The sequence below is a fragment of the Corvus moneduloides genome, chromosome 1, assembly GCF_009650955.1.
Source record: "Corvus moneduloides isolate bCorMon1 chromosome 1, bCorMon1.pri, whole genome shotgun sequence".
In the NCBI taxonomy this organism is placed as follows: domain Eukaryota; kingdom Metazoa; phylum Chordata; class Aves; order Passeriformes; family Corvidae; genus Corvus; species Corvus moneduloides.
In genome coordinates, this window is record NC_045476.1 from 36,157,635 (window position 1) to 36,171,297 (window position 13,663).

Consider the following 13,663-nt stretch of genomic DNA (forward strand, 5'->3'; position numbering starts at 1 on the left):
TGGAAATAAAAATTTGGACTCTCCTCTTATCTGAAACAAAACAGATGATGTCTAACATATCTCATAAGGTACTAGTATTTAAAGGCATACTATGCACTTACCTGATAAAAGTAATAAAACAGTCACAAGCCCTGTGGATACTATTTCATTTCCAAATTCTTCATGCATTCATTCAATCATATTTGAAACATTAATGCGCATGACAAAAAGTATTAAAACTCAGAACTCCCAATTTAGGATGTTAAATATTCAGGGAATTCATATTTCTTCCGGTATTGATGACCCTGAATTTACATAGTCCAGTGCACCCCATAGTAACCCAAAAAGATCTTGTCAAAGGTAATTCTACAAAGTTTACTGTGCTTGGCAATATCCTCCTCAGCATAAGGTTTTCATCTTGTTTAGATATTTCTTAAAATAAAAACCCAATCTTTATTTTTAGAATGGTATTCTTTCAAACTATATACACTTATTTTTATATAGTTTATTGATAATTATTTTTTTTAATTACTTCGTGTAGCAGAAACGTGCCACAGGTTAATAGTTATTCTTGCCAAGAGCAGTATCTTATCGAGACAGTTCAAGCATCTATTTCCTGTAAAACACCTCAAAGCCTGCTGAAATATCTGGCAACCAGAAAAGGAAAGGAACCCTTAACAGTTATCTATATGCTAATTTTTACTCCACCTAGTAAGTGCGAAAGAACATAAGTATTGAAAAATAAGACTCAAATATACATACATCTATAACTTCTGTTTCAGAAAACTGCAAAACTGAAAACTCCCTTCCAGTTGATCTCTAAATCTAGGACAATCAACTTTTTTACCTTTCCAAAACGTGAAGTAAAGTGTACTTAAAATATTTATTTTCAAAAGTTCATAAAATACCTTCTACGAGCACTGCACCTTTTCAACACACTGCAAAACTATTCTTCTCTCTTTTTAGTCTACATACACATAAGCTAATTTTCCAGTCTTGTTTTGTCTCTTAATTGTACGTTTTCCAAGAATTGTATCTACCACAATCTCAACTAAGTTTTGTACTGCTGGTATTCTCAGACAGAAAACAGTCTTTTAGCCTTGAATAAGATGTTTCCAATAGGAATTGGAATGAAGAGATGTTGTGACATCATTCTCAGAGCTACTCAGCCCAAACAGCATAAATGCTGAATAGCTGTTTCGGTTGCACCAAAGATATAATTTAGCCACCTAACTGCTAAAACTGGGAGAAAAACAGATATAAGAAAGAATATTTCCAACCTCAGTGTACAAGGAACTTAATACTTTGCAAAACTCCCATGTTACATGTGAGAAAGTGCAATATGCTTCACGAAGAAATGTCCTTACGATCTTCTTTTCTCTATATCCACACCTTCATAGCAACAAACAAAGAATAATAAGATCTTATAGAAATAATAGGCAAAATAACAGCTCCCTTCCAAATCTGTTTTATTCAGCATACACTGCCACTCATAAAACTGCATTTTTCACATTCACTCACCTTCGGGATTGAGCTCTGCCATACGACCAGCAACAGGACAAAAGGGAAAAAAAAAAATACAAGATATTACTCAGATTTAAAAAAACAGGAAATGTAACAGGGTTTTAAGAACTTAAGCCACATTTGTTAAGTAGACAATACATAAAGACATAAAACTAGCCAAAAAAAAGACATGAGACCACATTCATCAATAGTGCAACCCCATCCAAGTGACTGACTCATTAAGCTTCAGCTGTATGAATCCCACAGAGATAGACTGAAAAGTGATTTGGCCACAAATATGGACATCTTAAAAAACTGAAGAGGAAACAGTCTCTGTTCAGATAAAATGAAGTCACAAAAGCACTTAAAGTTTGTTTACTAGTCTATTATACTTAAGGATTTGACTGCCAAGTAACACTAGTATTTGTATGTAATTCCACAGAATTATCTCAGATGAATAATTTAAATAAATATGAAAAAAATTAGCCGATCCTAGCCCTAACCCAAATTATGTTCCTTTACTTCTTCCAAATCCAACCACCAAAGATAGTTTTTAAAATTTATTTTTCATTTTCTATAATTCTGTTAGATGTCATGTCTGCTTGTTCTTTTTTTTTACTTGCATATAAACCCTCAAACACACTCAAGATGCAAGGTTTTCTTACTTCCCTAATCAAAAGGCCTGCAAAATGCAACTTAATATCTAAACTACAACTGCAAGTTTTATTAGTATTACCTGAAAGAAATAACACATTCATTTTATGGTCTTACAAAGAGAAATTACAGAAACAAGACCAGCAAAAGAAAAAAAAAAAAACCACCAAGCTTTCAAAATCAGAGGATCCAAGACATTCACTAGTGTGCTACCTATTCAGCCATACCACAAAACCTGGCTAAGGCCACATCACAAATTTGGACAGTTATGAATGCACAGCATCTCATTCACAAGGAATACACATTATTTTTCTAGAAATAAACATTTCAGCCATCGCAAAGCCTAGACTACCATCATAAGTACAATGTTTCAAGTGTGAAGTGATACGAACAAAATGCTAACATAAAAGTGCTGATATAGGATAAGGTACTCAAGATCACCACCTTTCACAGAAGCCCTAAGTTCACATGCACTTCTTTGATGCCAATCTACTCCATTTGTGCTGGCACAGCTCTGTCTTTGCACAGTGAACCAAATCAGCAAATCCGGCTGAGAAACAACTGGTGACTGTGTGACCACAACAGGGGAGGAGGTGCAGGAGCAAAGCCAAGCAATAAGAGGTAAAGAATTTAACTAGTTTATGCAGCCTTTAACATGGAAGCCCTGCCTACATAGAGCTTCTCAGTAGCTTGACACATTCACAAGAGTGTGTGTAGAACACTAAGTTAATCGATCTTTGGTCACGGATAACAGGAAAAATTTACATATTCTATCACTAGGACATTAAAACATTATAAAATAATGCCTTGGTTTCTATTTCTTTGGGTTAGTTTATTTGTTCAGAATGAGTATGTTCATCTGTTAAAAAGGAAGTGAGGAATAATCACTCCCAGTGCTTATTCAGATCTCATTCTCTGTGGGGAGGCATTATCGTCACATTGGTTGGCAAACCTGAAGGGTGAATAGTCATAAAGATGTAATCAACTTCTCACTCCAAGAGGTGGTCCCTTAAGGAGCAGAACAGAAGCAAATTGATAGGACAGAGTGAGAAAGCTGTTACAGCTGTTTCCCGAGAAATAAGCTCATGATTTTACCTCTCTAAGACCAATTACATAGGTTGATGCAACACAAAACATTAACTAAAACTGAAGATTAGAACATTATTTCTTTAATTACTACTGCCTCCAGTATATTTCAAAAGAACATTTATAAGAAATACATAAGGAAAAAGGCCTCAAAAAAAAGGCAAATCACTTTCAAGTCTCCAGTGGCTTACCTGTTGGTATATTATATGAAACCATACAAGTTCCTTCTAGCTCTGATGGACAACAATTCTCCTTCAAAAAGACAGACAGGACCACAGTTTCAGATGAATCTGGTTCTAAAAATAATACAAAATTAAATCAAGTAATAGCAGCATCCAAATGAAAGCAACAGATTTTCTAGCACTTTGGTAATTATTCTACTAAATTATGATAGTTTCCATTAGTTCACCTTTATCAAATCACTGTATGTGTTTTTTTTTTAATCCTTCATTTCTAAAAGGCAAACTAGGGCCTCAAAGCATATTGAAGCATAACCTATAAAACAATTCAGCACACTAAACATGGATAATATAACTGAAGCAGCAGGCACACTTGTCTGATCTTCAGCTCCACATAGTCTTAAAGGCAATCCCACCTGCAGTCTTACCAACGGAGTTAGAAAAAGGCTAGGATCCCTAAATGCTCTTTCCCTAAGCTGAGAACAGATTCTAGACTGACCCCCAGCAGACAAACTTACTGTGCCTGTTTGTAGATCAAGACTGCCATTTGTACACAGACAGAAATGTCAGCAAAACAAAACAACCCAGCAGAAGTACTGCAGAACAATTGGGGCGTTTTTTGCCTCCATCATGAGGCTGCCACCCTGCCTCCCTTCACCTGTCACACATCATACCACGACCAAGGAAACAGCTCCATTCGTTTCTACTTCATCTTCCTCCACCAAGCAGTGTCTAGAAGCTGTGGAGTGCAGGCAAGGCAAATTTGTAATTGCTTTAACTGCTGTGTATCTGCAACAATGCACTCACTGGAAGCTGGACTATACCTTTTCCAACCTCAGAAAAAGTAATAGAATACAACAGCTGTGATGATACTGCCATAATTTACCTAAATCACCAAAGACAAACTGGTCACAGGTCACTGCTAAGGGAGCTTGCACACACACTGCCAGGCTTGGCTTCTGCGCAGTCACTCTGCTCTGGATTGTTATCTAGATCAAGAGACATACAGAAGTATTTAAAGAAAGCAACTAACTAATCTCTACAGCAGAAAAAAAAAAAGTCCATAACCAACAGAAAGATGAAAAAAATCTGAAAAGACCACTGAAGCAACAATGCTTAAGAACTTAAAATTTCAACTTCAAAACCCCAATATTTTCATTTTACAATACCCATTTACTCACACCCAATAATGATATACAGTAACTTGAAGATTACAAAAACCTGAGGGGATTTCTCATGTTCTTTGTCATTTTAACCCAAGACAAAGTAAAGCTAAAGAATTAATTGAAGGGTTAATACCATGCAAGTGGCATGAGCATTCATTCTAACACAAACAAATATAAAATTCTGCATTTTTTAGATGACTATAGCAGAAAAAAAACCCAAGAAGAATAAAATCGAAGATAACCAAAGAAATCACTTCCTTTAACTGCAAACAGCAATGCATAGTCTTCTGAACAACTTCAAGTTTTATTTGATTTTTTTACTGCACACAAAATAAGGAAATCAATATACAGGGTACTCAGCACAACGGCTCCAGACACTGAGAGCTCAGCTAAACATAAAGAGTGGTCCTCATTGCTTCTATTGGACACAGTTATTTCACTGCAAAACCAATGGATATCAAAACTGTGTCCCTAACTCATATCTAAAATGAAAGTATCATGGTGACTGAGATCTGAATATGGTCTGCATAGACAGAGACCATATATCTAATATCATCTATTTTGCATTGCTGCCCTACCAAGGAGCTCACTACAGCCAGGTTAAATCAGTTTAGAATACTATTACTCATAAAATTACTCAAGTCTTAGGAGCTTTGACTACTTTAACATAATTAACATCAACATTGATTTAGGTTTAACAATACACCAGTTATAGGAACTTATCACATAAAAAGATTCTAGAAAATATTGAATGCATGGTAACTCCCACATTTACTATTTTTGTTTCACTAAAAGGTACAGGATGCATAAACAAGAAAACAGAATGGGTAATTAATAGTCTTCCCATTAAAAATCTTATGACATATATAAATATATAGTTTATTTCATAAAATTATCACTGACTTTATCAGAATAATGGTTTTATCCTGTATCATTTTTAGCACTTAAAAATGCAGGGAAAGATGTTGGACCAAGTAAACCACATTAGTTTGAGGGGATCTGGTTCAAACATCAGCTTTTTCACTCAAGACAGAAAGAAAACTTGTAAGGTTCTCAAAAAGGAGACTCCACTGATATTCTTAGAAGATCATCCTAAAGTCAGAAATAAAAATTATTATCCTTTTTAGGCAATATTGAGGAAAACCTACACTTGCACACGCAAACGCACACTTTCTTTACAATCAGTTACAGGCACCAGGTCTCATGACAAACTGAAATTTTCTAGTTAGATTTTCCTAGTTTTCTTTTTAAATAGCTAAAGCTATGTAAGTCTTTTTACAAAAGAAAGTCTATTTTTGTTTATTGACAACTAAAAAGGCAGCTGAAGATTATAAACTTCCCACTTGAGTAACCAAACATTTATTGCTGTTGGAAAAAATATTCTCATGACATCAAAAACTACTTCATTCCATCCGAATAATGTTTCTGTGTCTGCTTATTGGTAAGCCTATCAAAAATAAAACTGCAATCACTTTCCGACTGGAGCAGAAGGCTTGCTAGAATGGCACCTTGTCATACTAAGGAGAAAAAAATTAAGTATATATTGCATTTCAAACTTCACTCATTTTCATGTTCTAAGTGAAACACACAGAAAGTGACAGGCTTGTTACAATTTGCCACCACTACTCAAATGCTGCTGTTTGAGTTAGGCACAGTACCTTTACTGTGACTGATGGTACTGCCCCTGCTTTTACCTCACTGTCAATGGCTTGCTGTGGAGAAAAAGATGAAAACAGAGTAAATTCAATGTTCCACATGAATGAGAAAACACAATAAAAGCAATATTACTTTCCTACCATCAACTTGGTAAATACAGAATTAACATTAAAGGACTTATCATTCCTATGACAGATTAAAATACACAAAATAAATTTCTGAGTTCCTTCTGAAAATGTAAAGTCTCTGTCTGAAATTGCCTGCAAAAAGGATAGCAAAAGGTCATGAATGTTGTATATATAAGAAACTAATACACTCTGATGTATATATGAATATTTGAAACTGTTTTGTTTGGCACACTACTTTTCACTGTATATTTATTCAAATTCTGGAAATACCTTCTGCCATTCAGTAGGGAAAGGTAACTTCCAATCTGCCAATATATTATATACACAGTATAGCATGTACTATAAAATCATCACACACTATCTTATAATCAGAAATATACCTGAAACTTCAAAAGAAAATTCTAGCAGGCACTTTGATACTCCTGCTAATTTCTATTGCAGTAGGCAATTCCTTCTACTTCAAAATTTATCTTGACCTTGTGGTCTATTTTTAATTTTATTTTATGCTTATATTTCATTTTGAAACAGGTCAGTCAGTACAGTTACAGAAAATGTTCCCATTTAAACTCTTATAAAGAAACATTTCTCTCACTTCTGCTATAATAGCAAATTACTGACTTGAACTTACACCTTCTCATTATAAAAGAGTAAATTAAAAACAATATAAGGGCCAAAGTTCCTAAGAAGTCAGGAAGATAATAGGCTCTCGGGGTTCTAGAAGTAGGACTTGCATTTGTACATTGTGCACCTTTTTCAGCTAAAAAAAGACAGATACTGTCATACTGGCTTGTCATGCTCTCTGGCAACCAGTGGTTGATCGTGAAACAATAGAAGGGGTATAAAGATATAGAACCCTTATCATATTCAGCTTTCAGAAATCACCTGGATTTCCTGGATAAGAGGCCACACACAAGAGGTGGTGTTAAATAACAGAATGGTCCTCCACTTGCTTATCTAATCAATATGTCTATATCCTCTTTGCTTTTATCACACACATCGCAATTTCAATCTTTTCACAAGTGCAGGAGTAGCATTGGAAATCCTGTCGTTTCCAAGGTAACTGCAGAAGCCCTAAAATCGTTCCTACACTTGCTTATTGATCCTTCCCCACAAAGTATCTTACCAGATTTTTCTTTCCTAGGCATCTACTGAAAGAACCCACAGAAAAGCCGACCACACAGGAAACTAAGATACATGGGCAGATAAAGATTCAAGACTGTGGTTTGATTGAGAGACTGAGTTACTTACATATGAAAGAGACCAGTTGCATCTGGAAGGTTGAGCAAATGAGCACAGCAGCATTAGAGCATTCTGTGAACCTAACAGTTCTAAGTGTTGTGAGAGATTATTGCAGCTAGCCAAGACCATGTCACACTGTTCTTTTTCCAACAGACAAGTGCTAGGACACTAGCACACATTTTAGAGAGGTCCATTTATCAAAGAATAATATCCTTGTGTATTTTTTAAACAGTAAGTAGCTGTGGAAAATCAGTTTTCCAGAAATTAGTGGCCAGAAATGGCTAATAATAGATGCCCTAGTATGTTCTGAAATGTTTGAAGAGTCTTAAAAGACAATATAAGCTCTCCCAAATCTTAATTTGAATAATTTTTGTAAACTACATACATATACAACACGAATAAACTAATTAGGCTGCAACATCAAAGAATATTGAATGACAGCTTGGAGAAAGATTATTTCTTACAATGCAGCTTGAGTGGTTTGAGTATTCTGTCTTTGAAAGCTCCGAGGGGTCTTCTACTGTTTCCCCCAATGTTAACAACTGCTCACCAGTACAACTTCTCACCACTACAAAGTTAATCCAGATCCTAAGTTCTTGTTCACTTATGTTTGCTCAGCCAAGAATCTAAAGGTCCCCAGACAGAAGATAAATAATTTTAGTAATTCTAGTTAAAATCTTTAATAAAAGTGGGTTCTAATTGATATAAAACTAAGGGCCATGAAGCTCAGTCCCACAAATATAAATAGTAATCACTATGCATGATCAATCCTTATTTACTCATGTGAAACCAATGTTCTCAGAGTAATTTCCTTTTTTAACAGGTACATACAGATTCTTCATCCAAATCAGGTGAAACTTCTGCTGTGACAGTTACATCTCTCTGTTTTTCAGATTCAGGCAAAACATCTGGAAGAAAAAGAAAAAAGCAAAAGCAAATCAGTTCTCCTTTAAGAAACATTCAACTATATTTCTAAAAATAATACAATTTCAACATCATCAAATCTCAAAGTTACATATCTACATCTACTAGTATAAAGAAAAAATACCAATGCATATGATTTTGGAAGCTTCCAAAGAAGCTTCACGATTTCTACAGACAGCTTAAACCTGGATCTCATTCTGAGTTTCTGATTTACATATGAAAAAGGATTTAGATGCATTCTGTAACAAGATTTTACACATAATATCCATGATCTTCAGAGACCGTAAGGTATTTTTAAACTTTTGTCCTCACATGTATATGCCAATATACTTATGATGAATAACTACCTCCAAAATAACACACCCCACATCTCATGGCACTTTCATCTAAATAATTTGATAGGGAGTATGTTAAAAAAAGAAAGATTCTCAGTCTAATCTTCAGCACATTTCTCTGCATTAGGAGGTATATCAAAGTTTTATGTATAGACCATTACATGTGGCTTGATTAAAATGTGTTACCAGATGATTCCCAGGACTATCAACATGCAAGGCAAAGAATGCTACAAACTCACTGATATTCATGATACAAAACCTTATGCAGATTCACACATGCAAAAAAAAAAAGTTATACAAATTAAAGCCTTAGAAACCATGAGGAATTACATAACCTTCTCTTAATAGTCTGGAAGTACAGTGCTAGGCTATTTGCATTTTTCTGAAAAGCACTTCTGTTTTCTAACATACTAAATGTATCGGAAAATGAAAAATCTGAACAGGAAATACATAGTTCCTAAAGTAACAACGAGTAAAGAGTTGATGTAAAGGGACAATTAACATACCAACTGAATAACTGAGAGCATGAGCACATTCAGAAAGCTGCAAGAATTTTATTACACACAGGGTCCTGAAAATGACCTAGAACTAGCAGACAGCACATTATCTCTTCCTAACAAGAGGGTCAAGGGAAAAGATTTTGATGAAGACAGAAAACAAGTATTCATTTTCTTGTGCTCAGAGAGAAATGCCTCCCTTTACTACAAGAAAGAAAAGCAAAACCTAAACACATTTCTCCAATACCACATAGAAAAGAAGTTTAGGCCTGTTTCATACTGCCAGAATTGCTAAGAACTGGTTCTGCCAATTACATATAGCTCAGCACAGTCCATTCTTTTTCTATCCCTTCTTAATAATTTCTCTTCTGGTTGCTTCTTCAAGCTAACTATGATGCAACCTCTGTCATACAGTCATTTTCCTATCAGAAGTATAACAGAGATCACAATCAAAGTTTACATGTAAGTATCAGCTTTTTGTTACTATTAAACTGAGCCAAAACATGTTATGTTTAATCACTTATGTCGTCCAGACTGATGCAAGTAACATTAGATTTAAGTGAGTATAACAGTTAAGATTTTTAAATATTTCATCAGTTTGTAATGTAAATCCTTATTCTTTGAAATGTATAAAACAGCTTAAGTTCAACAGTTTAATGGTCAGCACTGGACAGAAATACAAGACATTTATGGAAATAACTACTCTAAGGTTTTTTTAATACAATGACCTAATTCTAAATACCTTCCACGTTTGAAAGTCAAAATGAAACAAAGAAAAATTATTTCCATATATGGGTAGATATTTTCAAAACAACACAAGCTCTTACTGCACAAGCATGAATTCAAAAGACAGGAAAGTCAACGGGTCATTTTAAAGATTGTGCTTAGGAGCAACTTAATGGCAACCAAGGTTTGAGCTGAAGTAGTAAGAAAAAAAGGCCAAAATGAAACAAAGCCAAAACATCCAAAATTGACAGGCATTCTTCATAAGTTTTGTTGTATAAAAAGGTTCTCCTACAAGTTTTACATCCAGTTAAAGCCAAACACAACATCCTTAGGGCATCTCTCCACAACAAAAAGAGCATTCATAAAAACTCATCTGAAAACACCACTTAGATCAGATTAGACAAATCGAAGAAGAAAAAGAAATTCAGAAGAATAAATGGTGAAAAAGATCAACAATATTCATGGTAAGCTTGTCATTCATACCATGACATTTATTACAAAATTTTAAAAGGACAGCTACAGTTCCTTTCTCTCTCTTTAGAGCTTCCACACAACATGTTGAAACTAACAAGCTGAAGTTGATTCACTTCAAATGGATTTCTTCTTGCCATCATGTTATTTTTTCCTTTGGTTATGACAGACAGACAAAATTGTCAAATACCAGTAAGGATGGACTGTGGTAAAAATCAGTGGAATTTATCCACATCTATATGCTAAATAATACATTACTGGATTTTGAAAATTAAAATCCTGGTATTAGTCTACCATGATAATGGATGAAATTACATGTAGTTACAAAACAAAAAAATCTTTGTGTTGTAGAATCAAACTCATGCCTGCAGATAAATAATTTTTATTTTCTAGGAATTTCAACTGCAAGCTTTTTCACTTTTTTTTTCACACAGAAAGCCATGACTGTTTCTTTCATGTATTTTAAGAACCTGCTAACTATCATCAAGAGAAGATTTTAATATTTTCCTTCTATTTGTTGAAGATTTTTCCATAGTTTCCTGTAAAATCACATGCTTCCAATTCCAGGAGCAAGTCAGGCTGTTTAAAAACTCAGTTATGAAAACACAAACTTTGAAGGATCTCTGTAGAAATTGCATGACCTTACTTGAATAAAATCAACGCAAGTTATTAGCAATGTACATAAATTCCAGAACTTATCACCATCAGTTATGTGGGTAACAATATGTCACTATGTTCTACAAATAATCTTTTGAATAGTTAAACCAACAGAAAAGTTGCTTTAAAAAAAGTCTTCTTTTGTTAATTTCATAACTTAAGAAGTCACTTGTAATAATAAACCAGAAATTTGGCAATACTTTTACAGTCTCTGAAGCCTAACTACATCAGATTGTTGAAATTCTCCAAGTTTTCTTCTTTTGGGTGGTTCATGCACTGTCAAGTTTTTATTCTGAACCCTTGCACTAGTGAGAATTATCTGCAACCTGACATAAATACCTTGAACCTCCCAACAGCATTATGAAAATACAAAGAAAAAATCGTTTATCCAAAGGCCTTAGAGTCTAGGATTTTATTTATTTTTCTTAAATACTAAATTTTCTACAGAAATGTAACTATGGGTAAAGCCTGAAAACAAAATATTTTAAAGTGCTAAAAGGAAAGTCAGGAATATAAAAGTATGTAAAAACATAGAATAAGAAAGAAGTATACCTTGTGTTTTTGTGGCCTCCCTGATGATTTTCTGAAGCTCTTTCATTTCAGCATTCATTTCTTCATAGTTTATTTCCCTAGAATCAACCTTAGGAGCCTGGAAGAGTGAAGGATCAGTTCCAAGGTATGAACACTGAAGATGCCCATCATCACTCAGAGTGACTATAACACCCTTCAAGTCTCTGCACAAAAAAATAAAGCTTACTAAGAAATTGGGAAGAATCACAGAGGCAATAACTACATTTATTCCTTAATTCAGACATGTTTATTAATATTACTCCCACTTACTGCAATCATATCTAAGAATGGATTTGTGTTAGCTGACTAAAGAACCCCCAGAATCTGTGAACCTGTACAATCAGAAGTAATGGAAAGGATTAGAACAAACAAGCTGAATAGACCAGACAATTGTAACCTATTTACTCATTTAAGTCTTTTGAAGTTGCAATATTTAGGTGGATATGCAGGAAAAGGAATTTGCTAAATGGAATATCAAGTAAGTGAAGGGAAGGGAAAGAAGGGTTAGAAGAAATCATGAACAGATGGAAGATGCTCACAAAGAAGACAGCTTTAGGGCTTTGATGGTATCAATAGCTCCCCTAACCAATTCTTTGGCCGCTATTGCAGCTACTGTGCTGGCTTCAAACCCTGGCTGGCTGTTCCCTGCAGTATCCTTCTGAAAGGAAACCACATGGATCCAGAGCATTTCCCTTACATTCCCCTGAATCAATACAAGTGAGTGTTTTATCAGCTACACTATAGTCTCTTTTCTCTCAAGGGAAAAGTACTTCATTGCTCCTACAAAAATCTCACTCATTTTGTTTATCTGATCTGTACAATGCAAATTCAAGATTTAGGAAAGTATTTAACAAACTATGAGATAATAGGGACTACTGCCAGCATTTTGCTTAGTTTGAAAGTTATTCCTAACAGAAGAGAAACTGAACAGTAAAGACCAGCATAGATGTTAACAGCAAATACTAGGAGAAAGCTAACTTTCACTTTATCTTTTAAAATGCCTACTTTTAATTAAATTAAAAGCCTGTATTCACTTTCATAACCACGACGTTTCACATTCATGCCAGTAACTTGCTCTTATTCCATCCTTAGAATACCATATAGCAGATACTGCCTTTGCATCAAACACAACTGCCATAAAAAGCAAAGATAGATCAAATTTAATTCTTAGATATAAAAAGTGATTTGGACAAGAAGGCCTAATTCACTATCCCACTAATTAAATCCTCATAAAATACTGCATTTATAGAAGTGTTCAAGCTATAATTCATATAGAATTAACAAAAATTCTTTTAACTTACACACACTGATACCTTTCAAATGCCTCCTCTAGTACAATACTCATTAAAAGGCAGGTAGCTATATAAAAGAAATAGAATGCTCTCTGGTTTCCTACATGGTCTTGTAGCATGGCTCCAGAACACACAGATAGGAAACCTCAATCCAAAATTTTCCATGGTAATACTAATTATGAAAGCCAACAGATGTCACAGATTAATTTTGATCACTGAAGATCCAATTGTACTGTTCAAAATGTCTTTTTATAGCACACTAAGGCCACAATCCTAGTGGAGATTTTACAGCTGCAATCAAATAAGCTGGAAAAACTGTGCTGTAACTGAGATCATCTGAACCCTGTACAGTTATAACTGCACACAGGAATGAAGACCCTACTGGGCACTATACAAATAAGTAATTGCTGTAGGTAAGTTTGAGCTTTCTCTTTCCACAGAATGCAGTTGTTACTCAGTGAAAGAAATAAATTTCCTTGTTGAACCATGAATGTACGGAAACTGCTTGTGAGGTTATTTTGGACAACAGGTACCTCCAGTCAGCCCTTCACTGAAGCTGGAACATGCAAATCTGAACTGCCTTCTGGAACAGAACACACAC

General features: G+C 34.6%; 1 protein-coding gene across 4 annotated transcripts in view; it reads right to left on the reverse strand.

The window, feature by feature from the left end:
* Window positions 1–13,663, reverse strand: part of BBS9 (Bardet-Biedl syndrome 9) — a 298,489-nt gene that overhangs the window by 233,009 nt on the left and 51,817 nt on the right. For all 4 annotated transcript variants that reach the window (XM_032105273.1, XM_032105262.1, XM_032105289.1 and 1 more), the window contains 6 exons: window positions 11,753–11,934; window positions 8,422–8,498; window positions 6,226–6,279; window positions 4,288–4,390; window positions 3,414–3,518; window positions 1,501–1,515 (listed from right to left, as the gene is read on the reverse strand). In XM_032105273.1, the coding sequence (XP_031961164.1) occupies window positions 1,501–1,515; window positions 3,414–3,518; window positions 4,288–4,390; window positions 6,226–6,279; window positions 8,422–8,498; window positions 11,753–11,934 (536 nt within the window). The remainder of the gene's footprint in view (window positions 1–1,500; window positions 1,516–3,413; window positions 3,519–4,287; window positions 4,391–6,225; window positions 6,280–8,421; window positions 8,499–11,752; window positions 11,935–13,663) is intronic.